At 49.6% G+C, this 21,637-nt stretch overlaps 2 protein-coding genes and 1 long non-coding RNA gene across 3 annotated transcripts; 1 reads left to right on the top strand and 2 right to left on the bottom strand.

Annotated features, from left to right (window-relative positions):
- Positions 1-1,057: 1,057 nt before the first annotated feature.
- On the bottom strand, positions 1,058-4,038 carry ZBTB3 (zinc finger and BTB domain containing 3). Its single transcript, XM_007995229.3, has 2 exons — positions 3,818-4,038; positions 1,058-3,570 (listed from the first exon to the last, which is right to left on the bottom strand). The coding sequence occupies exons 1-2, from the start codon at positions 3,914-3,916 to the stop codon at positions 1,951-1,953; spliced, it is 1,719 nt and encodes a 572-aa protein (XP_007993420.1). The 5' UTR covers positions 3,917-4,038; the 3' UTR covers positions 1,058-1,950.
- Positions 4,039-11,549: 7,511 nt separating this feature from the next.
- On the top strand, positions 11,550-16,303 carry POLR2G (RNA polymerase II subunit G). Its single transcript, XM_007995218.3, has 8 exons — positions 11,550-11,718; positions 11,853-11,962; positions 12,921-13,080; positions 15,095-15,145; positions 15,252-15,317; positions 15,566-15,637; positions 15,833-15,866; positions 16,087-16,303. The coding sequence occupies exons 1-8, from the start codon at positions 11,707-11,709 to the stop codon at positions 16,098-16,100; spliced, it is 519 nt and encodes a 172-aa protein (XP_007993409.1). The 5' UTR covers positions 11,550-11,706; the 3' UTR covers positions 16,101-16,303.
- Positions 16,304-20,812: 4,509 nt separating this feature from the next.
- LOC140711684 (uncharacterized) lies at positions 20,813-21,576 on the bottom strand. The gene is made up of 2 exons (XR_012092951.1): positions 21,470-21,576; positions 20,813-21,147 (listed from the first exon to the last, which is right to left on the bottom strand). It is a non-coding gene; the product is annotated as an uncharacterized lncRNA (long non-coding RNA).
- Between the last annotated feature and the right edge of the window lie 61 nt (positions 21,577-21,637).

Genomic DNA, 21,637 nt, shown 5'->3' with positions numbered 1-21,637 from the left:
AATCTATAACCCCTAGCCACAAGGGATCCCTCACCTTGGCCTCCCAAAGTGCTGGGAGAACAGGCATGAGCCACCCCAGCAGCCCTTCAAACATGTTTTTTTTTTTTCACTGCAACCTCTGCCTCCTGGGTTCAAGCAATTCTCCTACCTCAGCCTCCTGAGTAGCTGGGATTACAAGCACCCGCCACCAAGCCTGGATAATTTTTCTTTTATTTTTGAGATGGAGTTTCGGTCTTGTCGCCCAGGCTGAAGTGCAGTGGCACAATCTCGGCTCACTGCAACCTCCACTTCCTGGGTTCAAATGATTCTCCTGCCTCAGCCTCCCAGGTAACTGGGATTACAGGCGCCCACCACCACTCCTGGCTAATAGTTGTAGTTTTAGTAGAGACAGGGTTTCACCATGTTGGCCAGTCTGGTCTTGAACTCCTGATCTCAAGTGATCCGCCCGCATCGGCCTCCCAAAGTGCTGTAATTACAGGAGCGAGCCATCGTACCTAGACAATTTTTTTGTTTTTAGTGGAGATGGGGTTTCACCATGTTGGGCAGGCTGGTCACCTCGCAAAGTGTTGGTATTACAGGCGTGAGCCACCGCACCTGGACGAAACAATGTTTTTAACCAGTATAGCAGGCAGGGTGTTTGCAGTCGCAAGCCAGGTTCAAATGTTGGCTTCCCCTTAATTAGCCTCTGTGACCCTGAACAAGTTAACTTTGATTTCTAAGTCTCAAGTTTGTTTATGAACAACAACAAACAAAACAGGAGGTGGACCGTATACATCCTGACGTTGAGGATTAAATGAGTATTTATACGAAATGTCTGATACAGCCCAGAAGACAGGAGCTCAACTGCAATAATAAATCATCATTTTATAAGCTTCCTTAATTTGTATACTTAAGTAAAGGCTACATCACCCTCTGCTTGTCCCACTTTTTTCCTCATGAGCAATCTGACCTCTACCCCTATCCCAAGTACAGATGTGACACTCCAAAAAGAACTGAAGGAGAGGTATGAAAGCATGCCGGTTTTTAGAAGAAATCAGCCAACACCAGTTCAAAGAAATACTTTCAATCCTAGCTTTATGTTCCAGAACATACAGTGAGAAGCGATTATACCTCAGGAAAATTCCCAGTGCCCTTGGAGAGAGCTGTCATATCTCTGCCCCACAGAGTACTGCTTATCTGGCTGGGCAAAGAAAAGGCTAGGAGGCTGGGCACAGTGGCTCATGCCTGTAATCCCGGCACTTTGGAAGGTCAAGGTGAGCGATCACCTGGGGTCAGGAGTTCGAGACCAGCCTGGCCAACATGGTGAAACCCCTTTCTCTACTAAAAACACAAGAATTAGCTGGGCATGGTGGTGCGTTCCTGTAATCCCAGCTACTCAAGAGACTGAGTTAGGAGAATCGCTTGAACCCAGGAGGCAGAGGTTGCAGTGAGCTGAAATTGCCACTGCACTCCAGCCTGAGCGACAGAGCAAGACTGTCTCAAAAAAAAAAAAAAGCAGCCGGGTGTGGTGGCTCATGCCTGTAATCCCAGCACTTTGGGAGGCCGAGGTGGGCGGATCACGAGGTCAGATCGAGACCATCCTGGTTAACACGGTGAAACCCCCGTCTCTACTAAAAATCAAAAAAATTAGCCGGGCATGGTGATGGGCACCTGTAGTCCCAGCTACTTGGGAGGCTGAGGCAGGAGAACGGCGTGAACCCGGAAGGCTGAACTTGCAGTGAGCCGAGATCACGCCACTGCACTCCAACCTGGGTGACAGAGTGAGACTCCATCTCAAAAAAATAAAAACTAAAAAAAAAAAAAAAAAAAACAGAAAAGGGTAGGAACTTTCAGCCTGGGCAGACCCTTTATTCTTGTCACCTAGCAGGGGTGATGAGATGCCACCAACCTTCTGAGCTGCCATCTAAGGATGGTAAGAGCAGCCTAGCGTCAGCTCATGCTCCTTAGATGTTAGTTTTTGGAGCCAAGTACAAAATCTTTGGGTGGCCCTCCACCACTGCTGCTCTGTCTGTCTGCTGTTGGAGAGCCAGGGAGAGGCTGCACCCCTAGAAGGGGTCCCACTTCTGGATCCGGTTTGCTGCGTTTGGCCAGGTCCTCGTTGTGAGCCTTGCGGATGTGGCGGTAGAGGTCCCCTGACTGTGTGTAGCTCCGCAGGCAGTAGCGGCACTCGTACGGTCGCTCACGTGTGTGCACCGTGGCATGTCGCCGTAGTGTGTAAGAGCATGAGAAGGTCTTCCCACATGTCTTGCAGGTGGGAACATCCTCAGTAAAAACCCCAAAGCTTCCTGGACCTGCTTCGTACTCAGAAGGCAGGTAAAGTGGCTCATGCACGGATGCGGGTGCAGGCAGGGGTGAGGTCACCAGTCCTCGATGATACTGCCCTGCACCTGGCAGCAGATGGTAGGGTAGATGAGGGTCTGAAGGCAGGAAGTGGTCACTTGGCCCCACCTCCTCCAGTCCTGCTGCCCCTGAGTCTTCAAAAGCCTCTGGCTGGGAGGGCTGTCCCCCATACACTGCTCCTCCAGGTGGGAACACTCTCTCAGGATCCTGAGGCTGTTCATCTGACACATCGGTCTCTTCATCAGAGATCACAATAGCTTCAACTTTCACCTGGACCAGTTCAGCTTCAGCTGGGGCTGGAGCCTGGGATGGAACTGGGGCTGAGACAGGGGCTGGGGCTGAGCTGGGGGCTGAGGCTGGGGTATAGAAGCCTTGCAATGGTCCTCCAGGATCCCTTGGTTCCACCACCCTCAGACTCTCAGGACCCACATCAAGAGATGGCAGTGGCTCCAATGAAACTGCTGGGATGCCAGAAGAGAAGTAGTTTGCAGGAATGGTCTCAGTGGAGCTACTAGGGCTGGCAAGAGAGACATCAGCCACCGGTGGAGGAGGTGCCCGCAGATGTGGTGCGTCAACCTCCATGCCAGGCTGTGTAGTGTCAGCCCCATTGGACATTGGTGGCTCATCTGGAGGACGGACAGTAGGTGAGGGAGCAGCAGAGCCTTTCCATTCCCCTTTGCCCCAATGGCCTGATGTCTCAGCAGATGACAACGAAGGCTGGGGGCCACGGGCAGTACTGGACAAAAACTCCAAACTAGGAGGCTGTGAGTTGATTTCTTCCTCCTTCTTGGTACTATCTGCCTCTGCCAGGGCCCGGGCTTGAAGCCGCCGCTTACACACCTTGACGATGTCATTCATGTGCAAGTAGCTGGCAGCTGCCAGCACATCCTCCACAGGGGTATCCCCTCTCAGGGCCAGCTGGCCAGCATACATAAAGTCCAGAAGAAGCCCAAAGGCTGGGGCTGTGACAATTTCATTGTGAATACACACCAGATCCCTCTTGTCCAATTCCCGCTCCTTGTAGAAAAGCTGGAAGAATGGGCTGCAGGAGGCCAGCACAGCCCGATGGGCCAAGAACTGGGTACTACCCACCATCACGGTGCAGTCACAAAGGAAACCCTGGGACCGCTGCTCCCGGAGGCTCTGCAGCAGCTGCTGACTGTGTTCTGGGAACTCCATAGTACCCCACGAAGGAAAGGGGGCCCAAAAAAGGTCCCCACCAGTGGCTCCCTGAGAAAAAAGGACAGTGGGTTAAGACAGGTAACCTCCCCAGCAACCTTATCAGCCCTTAACTATCACTTCCCACCCCAAAACAATCGCTTAAGTTACTGCCCTTCTTTCTCCTAGGTCACACCCAAAGCTCTCCTATAAGCTCCGCCCACCTCGGCCTAACCTTAGAACAGGCCCCACCCCCGCCAATAAGCCCTGCCCCCGGAAGTCCCGCCCCTCAGCCACCCTCCGCTTCCTTGATGCCCACCCGGTAGCTTCCAACGGCTCCACGAAGTAGGGATCTTTTTCGCTCCCAGGCCTTGCCAGGCGATGCTTCGACGCCCCACTTCGGAAACTCCCTAAGCATCTCACTCACGCATTCCAGGGGCTACGGACTCCCAGGGTGGGAACTAGCAGAGAAAGCTGATCCCTCACCCACCACCGAGCAGCCACAGGGCGGGCTCCGCCCCTTCCCACCTTCTCAGTTTTAATTGGCTTAAAACTGCCCTCCCCTGTCACGGATTGGTCCGTTTTCCACTAACCAGCCTCCCTCTAACGGCCATCTGCAATTGGGTGCTCGCCGCCATCGCTTTTACAGTCAGGCGTTGGATTGGGTGGCGCTTCTGTCCTCAACTTTTCCTCCTTGTCCCGCCTTCCTTGCTTCCGAGCTCTCAGGATTGGCTGAGCTTCTTAAACCTAATCCCGCAGGCAGGAGGTGCCCGGCACCGAGTCGCTGAATGCGGCGCTCTCCTGGCAAGGCCAGAGGTTGGGAACCCTGCAGTGTCGTACCTGAGCTGACAGCATGCCACTCCCGCTACAGGCTGACAGAGAATAAGAGAACCAACTAGGCCAGGCGCAGTGTTTCACGCCTGTAATCCCAGGACTCTGGGAGGCCGAGACAGGCAGATCACTTGAGGTCAGGAGTTCAAGAGCAGCCTGGCCAACATAGTGAAACCCCATCTCTACTAAAAATACACAAATCAGCTGGGCATGGTGGCGCATACCTGAAATCCCAGCTACTTGGGAGGCTGAGGCAGGAGAATCTCTTGAACCCAGGAGGCAGAGGTTGCAGTGAGCCAAGATAGCGCCACTGCACTCCAGCCTGGAAGACAGAGCAAAACTCCATCTAAAAAAAAAAAAAAAAAAAAAAAAAATTCCAAGATGCCCTACTGCTCCACTCCTCCAAGCTAAGGTTCCGGGGCTCCCGGCTCAGTGATGGTGTCAAAGAACTAGCAGCTACAGGGATGATGTCATGGTGTCCCTAGCCTGGACTCTTACGGTCAATTTATAGTTGAGAGGATAGAGTGTTCTTTGTTTCCAGAGCGTGCTGGGCAGGTGCTGGTAGGAAGGGGTGAGAATGGGGTCAGGGCCATAAAATGTCCCAGGACAGGAGACAAGAAGCAAAAACCGCGTCTACTTCTGAAGGAATATTTGAGAGTCCCTACACACCTAGAGGAAAAGGCTGTAAGTTGGGAGTCAGTGATAACTGCCCTGTCTGACCCAGGCAGTGTTACTAGAGGAGTACTTCTTCACCCACCACTCTAAGCATCTCTACCTTATTCTGCGGTCAAGGCCTCCAATCAGACCTAACCAGAATTAGGGAGAGTTTCTATGCAACAAACTTGTGCTAGATACATGCAGAGTATGTTGGCCTTAACTTGAGATCATGCCTCTTCAAGACACTGTGTTCATTCTTACAAGCCATACAATATTTGCTGTATAGGAATTAAAACTAAGAAATGGGCCGGGCACAGTGGCTTACGCTGGTAATCCCAGCACTTTAGGAGTGCAAGGCGGGAAGATCACCTGAGGTCGGGAGTTCGAGACCAGCCTGACCAACATGGAGAAACCCCGTCTCTATTAAAAGTACAAAAATGAGCAGGGTGTAGTGGCACATGTCTGTAATCTCAGCTACTTGGGAGGCTGAGGCAGGAGAATCGCTTGAACTTGGGGGGCGGAGGTTGTAGTGAGCCAAGATCGCGCCGTTGCACTCCAGCCTGGGCAAGGAGTGAAATTCCATCTCAAAATAAATAAATAAATAAAAATAATAAAAATACAAAAATTAGCTGGGTGTGGCGGTGGGTGCCTATAATCCCAGCTACTTGGGAGGCTGAGGCAGGAGAATCCGTCTCAAAAAAATATATATATATATATATATATATACTTATATATATATATGTTGTAAATAGAGACGCGGGACTCTCTATGTTGCCCAGGCTGGTCTCAAACTCCTGGGCTCAAGTGATCCCCCCAGCTTGGCCTCCTAAAATGCTGAGATTACAGGTGTCAGTCACCAAGTCTAACCTTTTTAATTTTTAATTTAATTTTCATTTATTTTTCTTCTTTTGTGTCTTGCTCTGTCGCCCAGGCTGGAGTGGGGTGATCTTGTCTCATTGCAATTCTGATCCCTCAGGTGATCCACCCACCTCAGCCTCTCAAAGTGTTGTGATTACAGGCAGGAGCCACGTCGCCTGGTCTCATATATATGTATATTTTTTGTTTGTTTGTTTTGAGACAGTGTCTCGCTCAGTTGCCTAGGCTGGAGTGCAGTGGGTGATTTTGGCTCAATGCAAGCTCCGCCTTCCGGGTTCACGCTTCTCCTGCGTTAGCCTCCGGAGTAGCTGGGACTACAGGCGCCGGCCAGCACGCCTGGCTAATTTTTTTTGTATTTTTAGTAGAGATGGGGTTTCACCGTGTTAACCAGGATGGTCTCGATCTCCTCACCTCGTGATCTGCCCACCTCTGCCTCCCAAAGTGCTGGGATTACAGGCGTGCGCCACCGTACCCGGCTAATTTTGTATTTCTAGTAGAGACAAGGTTTCTCCATGTTGGTCAGGCTGGTCTGGAACTCCCAACCTCAGGTGATCCGCCCATCTCGGCCTCCCAAAGTGTTGGGATTACAGGCGTCAGCCACCGCGCCCAGCATATATATTTTAAATAGAGATAGAAAATAACTATTTACCAAAATCAATAAATGACGCAAGAATAATGGCATTGTTTTACAGGGCGGTTAGGGGGAGACACTGTTTTTCTCTCCTCTCACACCACCACAACAATCAACAAAGAAGGCTTCTGTGTGACCAAATGTGTTGGTTTTTTCCCCCGTCCACAAGCAAGCAAGCAATTCCAGTTGGGTGTCCCTCTTGTTTAATGCCAACACTGTCTACCTGGAGATAACCTCAGATCTCAAAGGTTTAGGGCGCAGCTCCCAAGACCGCCCTCCCCACCCGCCCCCTAGTACTAGTTTATTTTCGTTCCTTTTGTTTTATTTATTTTCTTTTCCTTCCTTTCCTTTTATTGTCCTTTCTTTGTCTCTTTCTTTCCCTCTCTCTTTTCCCCTTTTTTTCTTCTTTCTCTCTCGTCTCTCTCTTTCCCCCTGCCTCCCTCCCTCCCTCCCTCCCTCCCTGTTTGTTTTTTTAAAATCAAATTACTGTTTACCAGACATGGCCCCTGACTTCTGATGCCAGTCAAAAGCCCCAGGCTGTTTTACCTGTGCCTCTGATTGACCAACTGTAAATCTAGGCCCCCACAACTCTACTTGGGCTTGGTTAACTTACTAGGGTGGCTCACAGAAATCAGGGAAACACTTACTTACGTTTACTGGCTTATGGTAGAGGCTATTTCAAAGGATGCAGATGAAGAGGTGGCTAGGGTGAGGTATGGGGGAAGGAATGTGGAGCTTCCGAGCCCTCTGCTGGTGTGCCACCTTCCAGGAACCTCCAGGTGTTCAGCTACGTGGAAGCTCTGAACCCAGTCCTTTTGGATTTTTGTGGATGCTTCATTATGTAAGCATGACTGCTGAAACCATTAGCCACTGGTGATCAACTAAACAGTTCAGCACCCGCTCCACTCCCCAGAAGTTGGGGGTGGGCTGAAAGCCCCAACCTTCCAATCATGCCCAGCTGTTTTTGGTGACCAACCCCCACCCGGAAGCTACCTACAGCCTGGCAGCCATCAGTTAATCATTAGCATACCAAAAAAATCGCTTTAGAGATTTAGGAGTTGTATGCTAGAAAATGGGGTCAAAGAAATGTATATTTCACAATATCATACTGTTTCAATAGGAGACAGCTCGACTTTCACATCTGCTTCTGTTAGCTATTAGGATATATTGTATTGATTGAAACACATGAAGAAAATTTGGTCTCACACAGACACCTAACTAGAAGAGTACTTCACCAGTCCCTGAAAGGTTCTTTCTAGGACCACAATTTCAGAATTGCTGTTCTGAGCTTTCAGGCTCTACATGTACCCACTTTGAGGAGCAGACACAACAGTCCTTTTCATTGCTTTGGTGTCTTTTGTATCCAAAGTTTCAGTCTCAAGCAGTAGAGTGTACAGTAGTGAAGAATGCAAATTTCCCAGGTGCGAGGGCTCACACCTGTAATCCCAACACTTTGGGAAACCAAAGCAAGAGGATCACTTGAGGCCAGAAGTTCAAGATCAGCCTGGTCAACAGAGTAAGACCCATATCTCTGCAAAAACTAAAAAAATTACCCGCGCATGGTGACCCACACCTGTATCTGGGGAATGCAATGAGCACTGCAGCCTGGCAGCCTGGGTGACAGAATGAGACCCTTTCTCAAGAAAAAAAAGGGGGTGGTGCTGGGCGCAGTGGCTCAGGCCTGTAATCCCAGCATTTTGGGAGGCTGAGGTGGGTGGATTACCTAAGGTCAGAAGTTTGAGACCAGCCTGGCCAACATGGTGAAACCCCATCTCTACTAAAAATACAAAAAAAAAAAAAAAAAAAAATTAGCTGGCCATGGTGGTGGGCACCTGTAATCCCAGCTACTTGGGAGGCTGAGGCATGAGAATCACTTGAACCTGGGAGGCAGAGGAACACAAGCTTTGGAGCAGGTCCGCTATTCATACCCAAATACCTCCCCTTAATCTCTTTCGGTCTCATTTACAAGGTCCAGCTCCAGAGGAATGGAGTCTGTGTTGTGAAGTAAGAAAGTGGGTCCAGCGGCACTCAGCATACGGAGGACCCGTGCTGACATTGGTCTCTGAGTCCCTTCAGTATTTATGGATCATTACCTCTACCATCTTGAAGAGGCGGGTGTGGCAGAACAATAGGGTAATAGGAGAGGGTCAGCAGGAAAACATGTGAACAAAGGTCTCTGTGTCATAAATAAGTTTAAGTAAAGGTGCTGTGCCTTGATGTGCACACACACAAACATCTCGGTGCAATAAAAAGCAGTATTGCCGCCAGCATGTCTCACCTCCAGCCCTAAGGCTGTTTTCTCCTATCTCAGTAAATAGAACATACAATGGGGTTTTACACCGAGACATTCTATTCTCATGGACATGCAGGAGACAGATGCCTTCCTCTTAACTACAAAGAGGCCTCCCTCTTTCACTAATCCTCCTCAGCACGGACCCTTTCCAGGTGTCAGGCTGAGAGACCATCAGGCCTTTCCCTTCCCAGGAGGCCATGTCTCAGGCTATCACATGGGGAGAAACCTTGGACAATACCTGGCTTTCCTAGGCAGAGGTCCCTGTGCCTAGGTCTCCTAGGCAGAGCCTTCCGCAGTGTATTGTGTCCCTGGGTACTTGAGATTAGAGAACGGTGATGACTTTTAACAAGCATACTGCCTTCAAGCACTTTTTTAACAAAGCACATCCTGCATAGCCCTAAGTCCGTTAAACCTTGAGTCAACCCAGCACATGTCTCTGCACATGTGCTGTACACATGGCTTGGGGCTAGGGTTGCAGATTAACAGCAAGTCAAGGCAGAAGAATTTCTCTTAGTACAGAACAAAATAGAGCCTCTTATGTCTACTTCTTTCTACATAGACACAGTAACAGTCTGATCTCTTTCCCCACATATAGGCAAGCACACAGGACTTTTTAGCAGGATTACATTTTTCATAGAAGATTGGTACATAGTTATAGTAATTTGGTTGGTTATAGACAATGTTTCTTTTTGGGAAAAGTACATGTAACTTTTTTTTTTCAATGTTTTTTGATTTGGAGTCTCACTGTTGCCTGAGCTGGAGTGCAGTGGCACGATCTTGGCTCACTGCAACCTCCTCCTCCAAGGTTCAAGGGATTCTTCTGCCTCAGTCTCCCAAGTAGCTGGGATTACAGGCACCTGCCACCACGGCCGGCTAATTTTTTGTAATTTTTTTTTTTTTTTTTTTGAGACAGAGTCTCGCTCTGTGGCCCAGGCTGGAGTGCAGTGGCCGGATCTCAGATCACTGCAAGCTCCGCCTCCCGGGTTCACGCGGTTCTCCTGCCTCAGCCTCCCGAGTAGCTGGGACTACAGGCGCCCGCCACCTCGCCCGGCTAGTTTTTTGTATTTTTTAGTAGAGACGGGGTTTCACCGTGTTAGCCAGGATGGTCTCGATCTCCTGACCTTGTGATCCACCCGTTTCGGCCTCCCAAAGTACTGGGATTACAGGCTTGAGCCACCGCGCCCGGCCCCAGTTTTTTGTATTTTTAGTGGAGATGGGGTTTCACCATGTTGGCCAGGCTGGTCTTGAACTTCTGACCTTGTGATTCACATGTAACTTTTTTTTTTTTCTTGAGAGGGAATCTTGCTCCGTTTCCCAGACTGGAGTGCAGTGGCATGATCTCGGCTCACTGCAACCTCTGCCTCCCGGGTTCAAGCAGTTCTCCTGCCCCAGTCTCCCAAGTAGCCGGGATTACAGTCATGAGCCATCATGCCGGGGGGCATGTAACATTTTTTTAACAGAGGATGAAATAGTCATGGATTTCCTGCACTCCAGCCTGGGTGACACAGCGAGACTCCCTCTCAAAAAAAAAAAAAAAAAAAGAAAGTGAATTAATCTATAATCTGAGAACAGAAGTTGTAAACTATATGTGACTCACAGTCATATCTCTCTTGAGGCTTAAAATGTTTTTTGGGATTGCAATAGCTTTTAAATTTTCTCTCTCTCTCTCTCTCTCTCTCTTTCTTTCTTTCGTTCTTAGTGTTGCTCTGTTGCCAGGCTGGAGTGCAGTGGCACGATCTCAGCTCACTGCAGCCTCCACCTCCCGGGTTCAAATGATTTTCCTGCCTCAGCCTCCTGAGTAGCTGGGACTACAGGCACGTGCCACCACGCCCGGCTAATTTTTTGTATTTTTAGTAGAGTCGAGGTTTCGCCGTGTTAGCAAGGATGGTCTCAATCTCCTGACCCCATGATCTGCCCGCCTCCGCCTTCCAAAGTGCTGGGATTACAGGCGTGAACCACTGCGCCCGGCCTAAATTTCTTTATTTTCTGTAGCTTCCTGGCCTTTCGACCAAGGCTCATGTAAATTTTTTGTTATTTCTACACCAATTTCTGTAGATTATTATGAGAATTAAGGGAGATAATTATATAAAGGGCTTAGCACAGTGTCTGGCATTTAGGAAGAAAGCAGTAACTGGTAGCTATTATTTATTATTATTATTTTTTGTGATGGAGTTTCGCTTTTGTTGCCCAGGCTGGAGTGCAGTGGCCTCCCAGGTTCAAGCAATTCAGAGAGTTGCTGGCCGGGCGCAGTGGCTCACGCCTGTAATCCCAGCACTTTGGGAGGCCGAGGTGGGTGGATCACTTAAGGTTGGGAGTTTGAGACCAGCCTGACCAACATGGAGAAACCCCATCTCTACTAAAAACACAAAATTGGCCGGGCGCTGTGACTCACGCCTGTAATTCCAGCACTTTGGGAGGCTGAGGCGGGCGGATCACAAGGTCAGGAGATCGAGACCAGCCTGGCTAACACGGTGAAACCCCGTCACTACTAAAAATACAAAAAATTAGCCGGGCGCGGTGGTGGGCGCCTGTAGTCCCAACTACTGGGGAGGCTGAGGCAGGAGAATGGCCCGAACCCGGGAGGCGGAGCTTGCAGTGAGCCGAGATCGCGCCACTGCACTCCAGCCTGGGCGACAGAGCGAGATCCGTCTCAAAACAAAAAAAAGAGAGTTGCGGTTTGATGGCCGGTGGGGGGGCGGGGCGGTGGTGAGGGGCGGGGCTTAGTCGTTCACGCCCACGGCTACAAGGCCCAATCAGACCCGTGGAGCAGGTGGAGTTCCGCCCTCGCGGAGGAGGTGGAGTTCCGCTCTCATCGTCGCAGCAGGCGCGGAACTGGGGTTGTGGCGGCTAAGTGTGTTTCCGGTAGATTCCCAGGGGCGGTCGGAGGTGTAGACTGTTCCTGCCTGCCTGCTCTGGGAAGATGTTCTACCATGTGAGCAGGGCCCAGGGTGGCGGCAAGGGCTGGGTGGAAAGGAGGAGCAAGGCCAGGCGCCAGCGCGAGGCTCCCCTTGTCGTCCGATAAGCTCCCAGCGCGTGGCCTGGTCGCCATCCCTCTTTTCTCCGCAGATCTCCCTAGAGCACGAAATCCTGCTGCACCCGCGCTACTTCGGCCCCAACTTGCTCAACACGGTGAAGCAGAAGCTCTTCACCGAGGTGGAGGGGACCTGCACAGGGAAGTGAGTGCCGGGCTCACCGCGCCGCCAGATCGGTCGATGCGCACACGGGTCGCTATACCTGCAAACCCTCCGCAACTCCTACTAGTCCTGCCACCCACTCTAGGGACCCCGCTCACCCTCTCAGGCAGCCAGTTGCTTCCTGCTTTGGGTTCCCAGGGCGCCCTCTGCAATGCTGGACAATAAGACTTCCTTCCTTCAGCTGAGATTGGTCATTCATTCATTTACTCCTCAGACATTTTAAAAACACTTGGTGTGTGCCAGGACCCGTGTTGGGCTCAGAACAAGGTAAAATGGGAACAAGATAGAATGAGGCCAGCCCTTGTGGAGCTCACAGTGTAGTCATTGTTCCTGTGTCTCCTCTCACTCTCATTCTGCTGGTTTTCTCTTATCCCCTGTGTCCACACACCATGGGCCTCTATATATCTTCTGAATGGATGACCAGAAAAAGTGGATCGAAAGTTTGGGGGAGGAAGGAAGTAGACTGGGACTTGACCATCTCTGGGCTTTGCACAGAGGGCCCTCTCTGATATTAATGAGCTAGGACCCAGCCCAGGGCAGTGGACTACTTGGGCCTCCAGCATCAGAAAAACCTGCAGGAACATGCAGATTCCTGAGCCTCCTTATTCCCTACAGAATCAAGACTCTGTGAGGCAGACCTGAGAATCTGCATTTTAAGAAGATGATTCTCAGGCATCCCGAAGATTGAGATCTGTTTCCTCAAGGACTCCAGCCTTCTTGTACATTTACTGTGAAATTACCAGAACAGCATTTGGTCTTATACATACTGATCTGTGTTCTGTCTTCTCTTGGTCATTAAGCTCTCTGGGAGCAGAGGTGCTTTCTACTTGTCCTTTTGCTCTCCCCGACCCTACTCCCAAGAGCTCAGTGACTTTTATTGCAGATGTCTCTAGAGGCTCTTGGACACACAATGTCTTTCTGTTTCTCATCCTCCTTGCAGGTATGGCTTTGTAATTGCTGTCACCACCATTGACAATATTGGTGCTGGTGTGATCCAGCCAGGCCGAGGCTTTGTCCTTTATCCAGTTAAGTACAAGGCCATTGTTTTCCGGCCCTTTAAAGGGGAGGTCGTGGATGCTGTTGTCACTCAGGTCAACAAGGTGAGACCCTACGTAGGGGAGGCATTGGGGTAGTCTCTCAGTAGATCTGGGTTGGGTCCTGGCTCCACTTCATAACTGTGTCTTCAGCTAAGTCACTTTACCTCTTTTTTTTTTTTTTTTTTTTTTTTTGAGACGGAGTCTTTGCTCTGTCGCCCAGGCTGGAGTGCAGTGGTGCCATCTTGGCTCACTGAAACCTCTGCCTTCTGGGTTCAAGTGAGTCTCTTGCCTCGGCCTCCCAAGTAGTTGGGACTAAAGGCACGTGCCACCATGGCCGGCTAAGTTTTTGTATTTTTTTAGTAGAGATAGGGTTTTGCCATGTTGCCCAGGCTGATCTCGAACTCCTGAGCTCAGTCTGCCTACCTCAGCCTCCCAAAGCGCTAGGATTACAGGTGTGAGCTACCACGCCTGGCCATCACTTTACTTCTTGTGCTGCACTTTCAAATTGTATGGTAATCTTCCCTGCCCAACTCAGAGGGCAAGAGTCAACATTAATAGTCATAACAATAAAAGCCTGTGTCGATTGAGTAGTGACTGTGGGCCAGTGAAGTGCAGAGACTCACAATGACTCTAAAAGGTGGGTGCTTTCCTTTTTTTTTTTTTTTTAAGATGGAGTTTAGCTCTGTCGCCAGACTGGAGTGCAGTGGCGCAATCTTGGCTCACTACAACCTCCGCCTCTGGGTTCAAGCGATTCTCCTGCCTCAGCCTACCAGGTAGCTGGGACTATAGGCATGCGCCACCACACCCAGCTAATTTTTGTATTTTTAGTAGAGATGAGGTTTCTCCAGTTGGTCAGGCTGGTCTCAAACCCCCGACCTCAGGTGATCTGCCTGCCTCAGCCACCGAAAGTGCTGGGCTTGTAGGCGTGAGCCACTGCGCCTGGCCAGTGGGTGCTTTTTACAGAAGCTGAAGCTTAGAAGAACTTAAGTGTATTGGCCAAGATCATGTGGCCAACAGGTGTTCAAATCTTGGACTAACAGGCCTAAGCTCTTTAATACTTTAAAATGAAAGCTTAGGCTGGGCATGGTGGCACACATCTGTAATCCCAGCACTTTGGGAGGCTGAGGTGGGCAGATCACCTGAGGTTGGGAGTTCAAGACCAACCTGGCCAATATGGTGAAACCCTATCTCTACTAAAAACACAAAAATTAGCCAGGTATCGTGGCATGTGCATGTAATCCCAGCTACTCGGGAGGCTGAGGCATGAGAATCACTTGAACCTGGGAGGTGGAGGTTGCAGTGAGTTGAAATTGCACCACTGCACTCCAGAGTGGACAACAGAGCGAGATTCTGTCTCAAAGTAAATACATAAATAAATACAAATGAGAGCTTAAAAAAAAAGAGAAAAGGGCTGGGTGTGCTGGCTTACACCTATAATCCCAGTGCTTTGGGAGGCAGAAGTGGGAAGATTGCTTGAGCCTAGGAGTTTGAGACCAGCCTGGGCAACATAGCAAGACTCTGTCTCTACAAAAAGTTTTTAAAAATTAGCCTAGCATGGTGGTGTGCACCTGTGGTCTCAGCTACTTGGAAGGCTGAGGTGGGAGGATTGCTTGAGCCCAGGAATTCAAAGGTAGAGTGAGCTGTGATTACACCACTGCTTTCCAACCTGGGCAACAGTGAGAACCTGTCTCAAAATTTAGAAAGCAAAAAACAAAAACACAACACTTGAGGGGACAAAGAAAAAGCAAGATCACTCTTTTTTTTTTTTTTTTTTTTTGAGACGGAGTCTTGCTCTGTTGCCAGGCTGGAGTACAATGGCGAGATCTGGCTCACTGCAACCTCCGCCTCCCGGGTTCAAACGATTCTCCTGCCTCAGTCTCTTGAGTAGCTGAGATTACAGGTGCGCTACCACACCCAGCTAATTTTTGTATTTTTAGCAGAGACAAGGTTTCACCATGTTGGTCAGGCTGGTCTTGAACTTGTGACCTCATGATCCACCCGCCTCGGCCTCCCAAAGTGCTGGGATTATAGGCATAAGCCACCGTGCATGACCATAAGATCACTCATTTTTTTCTAGGTTGGACTCTTCACAGAAATTGGACCCATGTCTTGCTTCATCTCTCGACATGTAAGTCTAGGCACACTGGGTGGGGCTGAGGAAGAGAGATACCCATTCATTACCATCTACTGAAGCATCCTTTTAAAGTGCTACCCTAATCTCACTTTCCTTTCAGTCCATCCCTTCAGAGATGGAGTTTGATCCTAACTCCAACCCACCATGTTACAAGACAATGGATGAGGTAAGTGGACAGAAAGAAGTCAGGAAGAGGAAGAGAGAATCAGTCATCCTGAGGGAGAATATTGGCCTGGGGATGGCCGAGCACAGATGGTCCCTGAATTACCATGGCTTGATTCATGATTTTATGACTTTACGATGGTGCGAAAGTGATGTGCATTCAATATGCCCCCCGGGCTTACAGTGAAGTAGTTGTGATGTAACCTCTCATAAACTGAGGAGCATCTGTACACTGTTCCCTCCTCTCCCCAGGATATTGTGATTCAGCAGGACGATGAGATCCGCTTAAAGATTGTGGGGACCCGTGTGGACAAGAATGACATTGTGAGTCTTTTCCCCGCCTCTACCTATACCAGGCTGAGCGGAGAGCTGTCGGATTTCTTGCCACCCAGTTTCAGGGGGTTCTATGCTCTTCTGTCAGGAAGAAGGGATGGATGGGCAGAAGGCCTGGGGCTGCGGGGTAGAGGTTGGTTCTGTGCTCATCTTGGCTTCACTTTCTTTTTACTATCTTTCCTGCAGTTTGCTATTGGCTCCCTGATGGACGATTACTTGGGTGAGTGCCTGATCATATGGGCCGGGGTTATTGCCTGGAGAAGGGGTGTGTAGGGGTGGGGAGTAATACAGGATTTAATGCCCAAATGAGAGAGAGACAGAAGAAACTTTCATGCTGTCTGCTTGAAAGATCCAGGACACGTTCCTTGGGATGAGAAGTACATGGTTGTGGCTGCCCCCAAATTTTGGGTCTAATTGATGCGCTTTTTCTGGTTTCACAGGGCTTGTAAGCTGAGCCTGGTGGCCTTCTACCCTTGGTCCTGATGTAGGAAGTGTGACTGTCACACTTACCGTGTTGTCCAGAGGTCCAGTCTGGCTGCTGTTGTGGAGGCAAGGAAGGCAACTCATTCCAGAAGGCATCTGGTGCTGCTTTTAGCTTAGCTACTGCCTCCTGCTTTTTCAGTATGTGTTCTAAGTATAAAAAGTCCTTGGTTCTCATGGAAGTGTTATCTTCTTTTTTTTTTTTTTTTTAGCAGTAACAATAACTCTTTAAGGAGGCTGTGGAGTTGCATGCTTACTAGCCCCTCTTTCTTATACTGATGACTCTGCTATCCTAAGCCACCCAGGGGAGCTGACTAACCCATTTGTCTAGGTTTAAAGGTGACCTCCAAGAGATCGAGACCATCCTGGCTAACACGGTGAAACCCCGTCTCTACTAAAAAATACAAAAATTAGCCGGGGGTGGTGGTGGGCGCCTGTAGTCCCAGCTACTCGGGAGGCTGAGGCAGGAGAATGGCGTGAACCCGGGAGGCGGAGCTTGCAGTGAGCTGAGATCCGGCCACTGCACTCCAGCCTGGGCGACAGAGCGAGACTCCGTCTCAAAAAAAAAACAAAAAAAAAAAAGGTGACCTCATTGAAGTCAAGGCTCTGATGTTGGGTCTTTGGCTTCCAGCAAATGATACCATCATTAGCGGCATTCTGAGTACTGATCTAGTTCCAGAGTGTTTGCTCTTCTCCTGCCCTTAAAAGTAACCAAGAGCATAACTGGGAAAGAAGGGAGAGGAGACAGCAGACAGGGAGAGATGAACAAGAGGCTAGTAATGACACAGGCTATAGGATCTCAACACAGCCCTTCCTAAGATGGGTATATAAACAACAGTGTATCACTATACTAGACTGAACTGAAGATGTAAAGGGGCTCAGAATCTAGTTAGGGTACAAAAATGTATGAAATGCCTACAGGATTAAACAAACATGCCAATTTTCCCTGACACTATACCTCGGCAATACTATTTGTCTACCTTGGAATGCCCTTTCCCAGCTTATCCATTTCCTATCTACTAATCTGTGAAATTTCATTTCAGTTATTTATTTATTTTTTTTCTTTAACTTTCTTTGACTTCCTTGGGAAGCAGAGATCTAGCAGAAAACAAGAAAGCGTGGTATTCGGATTGATACAGAGCCGGTTTAAGTCTTAGCTGGACTCGGGAGGATGAGGGATGAGACAGGAAAATCGCTTGAACCCGGGATGGGGAGGTTGCAGTGAGCTGAGATCCCTTCACTGCACTCCAGCCTGGGCGACAGAGCGAGACTCCATCTCAAAAAAAAACAAAAACAAAAAGAAGAGTCTTAGCTGGATGACCTTCTGTTTCCTCATTATAAAATGGGCAGAAAACCCTCTTTGGAGGCTGCTGTATCAGACATTATATGTTAAAGTGGCTGGCATAGAGCCTGGTCCATGATGGGCACTCAACTTTTTTTTTCCTTTTTCTTTTTTTTTTTTTGAGACGGAGTCTCGCTCTGTCACCCAGGCTGGAGTGCAGTGGCGCGATCTCGGCTCACTGCAAGCTCCACCTCCCGGCTTCACGCCATTCTCCTGCCTCAGCCTCCCGAGCAGCTGGGACTACAGGTGCCCGCCACCACACCCGGCTGATTTTTTGTATTTTTAGTAGAGACGGGGTTTCACCGTGTTAGCCAGGATGGTCTTGATCTCCTGACCTCATGATCCGCCCGCTTCGGCCTCCCAAAGTGTTGGGATTACAGGCGTGAGCCACCGTGCCCGGCCTCAACTTTTAATTATCATAATTATTATATAATGCATCCCAAAGCCAGTGCAGTGGTGTGTATCTGTAGTCTCAGGTACTTAGGAGGCTGAGGTGGGAGGATCACTGGAGTCCTGGAGTTCTTCCCAAGTTCTCAAATAGGGGAATAACACCAAGCCTGAAAGGAAGAAACTGATCGACAAAGAAGAAGCTCATGGATCCTAAGCATGTGGGTGCCGGTGAGGATGTAGGGTGTGGCATCGAAAAGGCTGGCACTAATGAGAAAAAAGAAAAAAAAAAGGCTGTCACCTGTGGAGGAAGGGAACAAGTGGGATGCCCTGGAGATGCTTTCCAGAACTCTTCTGAGCTTTTAAGGTTGGTAGTAAGGGAGTCTGAAAGTTATAGCCTCCTAAAGAGGTCACAGGGTAATGGTGTACCACGTGCCTGGCAACATGCTAAATCCTTTACACACATTTCTGAATCTTCACAACAGTTCCATGGAGTAGATTTCGTTATCCCGCTTTATAGTTGATGAGACAGGTCAGACAGGTGAACTAATATGCCTAAGGTCACACAGCTAGTGAGCTGTGATTTTTTAAGAATAGTCTGGGCCTGGTGTGGTAGCTCATGCCTGTAATCCCAGCACTTTGAGAGGCCGAGGTGGGTGGATCACTTGAGGTCAGGAGTTTGAGAATAGCCTAGCCAACACGGCAAAACCCAGTCTCTACTAAAAATACGAAAATTAACCAGGTGTGGTGGTGCGTGCCTGTAATCCCAGCAACTCAGGAGGCTGAGGCACAAGAATCGCTTGAACCACAGAGGTGGAGGTTGCAGTAAGCTGAGATTCCTCCACTGCATTCTAGCCGCGGCAACAGAGCGAGGACTCTGTCTCAAAAAAAAAAAAAAAAAAAAAAAAAAAAAGGCTGGGCATGGTGCCTCATGCCTGTAATCCCAGCACTTTGAGACGCTGAGGCGGGCGGATCACAAAGTCAGGAGTTCAAGACCAGCCTGTCCAACATGGCGAAACCCCATCTCTACTAAAAATACAAAAGTTACAACACTTAGCCAGGCATGGTGTCGGATACCCGTAATCCCAGCTACTCCGGAGGCTGAGGCAAAAGAATCACTTCAAACTGGAGGGCATGGTTTGCAGTGAGCCAAGATCACGCCACTGTACTCCAACCTGGGCGACAGAGCGAGACTCAATTTCAAAAAATAAATAAAAATAAAAATAAATGAATAAAAACAGTCTTGACTCTGGCCAGGTATGGTGGCTCACGCCTGTAATCCCAGCACTTGGGAGGCAGAGGTGGGTGGATCACAAGGCCAAGAGTTCAAGACCAGCCTGGCCAACATGGTGAAACCCGTCTCTACTAGCAATAAAAAAAAATTAGCTGGCTGTGGTGGCGAGTGCCTGTAATCCCAGTTACTTGGGAGGCTGAGGCCGGAGAATCGTTTGAACCTGGGAGGCGGAGGTTGCAGTGAGCCAAGATTGTGCCATTGCACTCCAGTCTGGGTGACAGGGTGCTACTCTGTCTCAAAAAAAGGAAAAAAAAAAGTGTCACAACAAAGCCATCATAGTTCTTGCCAGGCGCTGGGTGTGTAGAGCGAGCCACCTTTCTCCCATCTGTGGTCATGGAGGTCTCACTACTGCCTTCCCTGGTCCCTGCCTCCACTCGGATTGGGAGCAAATGAGCTCCAAACAGGGTGGATACAGGTTCACTACATCTAACAGGTCCCTGGCAGTCTCGGCCTCCCTCCCATCTTTTAGTGTCTCCAAGGTTGCTGATGTTTGTCCAGAACAGTCAACCTAAGCAAGGAGGTCTGCCGGCTGCCCAGGTCTGGCTAAGCTGACTTCAGGCTCAGTCAGACCTTAGAGGAGAGGCCCTTCTTTCTCTTAACGCACAGGTGGGCAGACACTTGAAACCACTTCTAATATGGTTCTGAATATAACTAGAAGAGACTCAGCAGGGTCACATTCTCCTTTGGTGGGGTTGCCATGACAACCATAGTGGCATCCATCTGGCTTTGCCAGCTCTGTTCCCAGAGGATTTTCTTTTTTTTTGAGACGGAGTCTTGCTCTGACGCCCAGGCTGGAGTGCAGTGGCCAGATCTCGGCTCACTGCAAGCTCCGCCTCCCGGGTTCACGCCATTCTCCTGCCTCAGCCTCCCGAGTAGCTGGGACTACAGGCACCCGCCACCTCGCCCGGCTAGTTTTTTGTAATATTTAGTAGAGACGGGGTTTCACCGTGTTAGCCAGGATGGTCTCGATCTCCTGACCTCGTGATCCACCCGTCTCCGCCTCCCAAAGTGCTGGGATTACAGGCTTGAGCCACCGCGCCCGGCCTAGGATTTTCTTTTCCAGCGGCAGCACCATCTAGCCGAGAGGGGGGAAGAGAGAGAATGTGTACATTCGTGCTCTCTTATGCTCCCATAGTTCACCCAGTGCGAACTACCCCATCTTGGGTGAACCTAAAGGAATTTACTGTATGCCTTGTGACGTATGAGGGAAAGAAAGTTTCTCTTTTTCTTTTTTTTTTTTTTTGGAGACTGAGTTTTACTCTTGTTGCCCAGGCTGGAGTGCAGTAGTGCGATCTCGGCTCACCACAACCTCCGCCTCTTGGGTTCAAGCGATTCTCCTGCCTCAGCCTCCCGAGTAGCTGGTTATACAGGCGTGTGCCACCACATCCAGCTAATTTTGTATTTTTAGTAGAGATGGTTTTTCTCCATGTTGATCAGGCTGGTCTCGAACTCCCGACCTCAGGTGATCTGCCCGCCTCGGACTCCCAAAGTGTTGGGATTACAGGCGTGAGCCACCGCGCCCGGCCAGGAAAGAAAGTTTAACCTCCAACTCTGCCAGAGACTCTCAGACACTAATTTACAACAACCGTGTGAAGTGTGCATTATTACCCCATATTAGGTAATTTGCCCAAAGGCAGTGTCAGAATTTTAACCCAGCTCGGTCTGACTCCAAATACCATCCTTTACTCACTAAGCCCACTGCTTATCAATTGAGAACTGCCCAAGTAGCTGCTATGGCAGTGGGAGTTGGAGAAAGAGCTGTCAGAGTGCGTGTCCAACGGTCATGCAAGGCAAGGCAGGCCAGGGCTTGTATTTGGTTCACAGGCTTGGGCAGAATGCGAGGTAGGCGCAGAAAGAGCAGAACCCTGGAGTCCGGAGCTTGCACGGGATGTTCGGCTCGGTCAGAAGTCCCCTCTGCTGGGAGCCGCGCTGGCTCAGGCCGGTTGCCCTGGCACGCGGGGAGGCGAGGCTACACGTTCAAGGCCAACCTGGTCAACACTGATTAAAAAAAAAAAAAAAATCTTTAAAAGAAGTCCCCTCTGCTTGCAGAGAGCACCTACCGAGAGCCCCATCTATCCCTTCAGGAAGGGGAAGTGGTATGCGATGTTGGGGAGGTAGGCTGGGCAGGAAAACTAAGCCAGACATCAAAATCTAAAGCTTTGCTTCAGCCGCGAAAATGCAGGTGCTCAGAAACTCGAGAGCAAACCAGACAAAGAAAATGAAGACGCTGTCCTTGAGATTGTTTATTTCCTCGTGACTACTGGGATGAGTAAAAAAATAAAATATGCTTATTAAACGTGTGTCAAAACATAATACACACCTACTCGCAAACGTAGCAAGAGAGGTTGCTTTAAGAAGCACGACTCTTCAGCGTCTCGTGACCGCCGGTCTCTACAGGCTGTTCACACTAGCCAATCAGGAGCCAGGAAACCTCCTAGAGGGCCGGAAACTTTCCAAGGCGCCCGCCGATTGGCTGTACTTGTGGAGG

This window comes from Chlorocebus sabaeus, chromosome 1 (assembly GCF_047675955.1).
Source record: "Chlorocebus sabaeus isolate Y175 chromosome 1, mChlSab1.0.hap1, whole genome shotgun sequence".
In the NCBI taxonomy this organism is placed as follows: Eukaryota; Metazoa; Chordata; class Mammalia; order Primates; family Cercopithecidae; genus Chlorocebus; species Chlorocebus sabaeus.
This window is presented reverse-complemented; position numbering and strand designations above follow the sequence as displayed.

Excerpts from the sequence above, each read along its gene's own strand:
- ZBTB3 (XM_007995229.3), bottom strand. The coding sequence starts at position 3,916 with ATGCTTAGGGAGTTTCCGAAGTGGGGCGTCGAAGCATCGCCTGGCAAG. Across the intron at positions 3,571-3,817 it reads GAGCCGTTGGAAGCTACCGG|GGAGCCACTGGTGGGGACCT; the intron begins GTGGGCATCAAG and ends CTTTTTTCTCAG.
- POLR2G (XM_007995218.3), top strand. Across the intron at positions 15,146-15,251 it reads CTTGCTTCATCTCTCGACAT|TCCATCCCTTCAGAGATGGA; the intron begins GTAAGTCTAGGC and ends CTTTCCTTTCAG. Across the intron at positions 15,638-15,832 it reads GTGTGGACAAGAATGACATT|TTTGCTATTGGCTCCCTGAT; the intron begins GTGAGTCTTTTC and ends TCTTTCCTGCAG.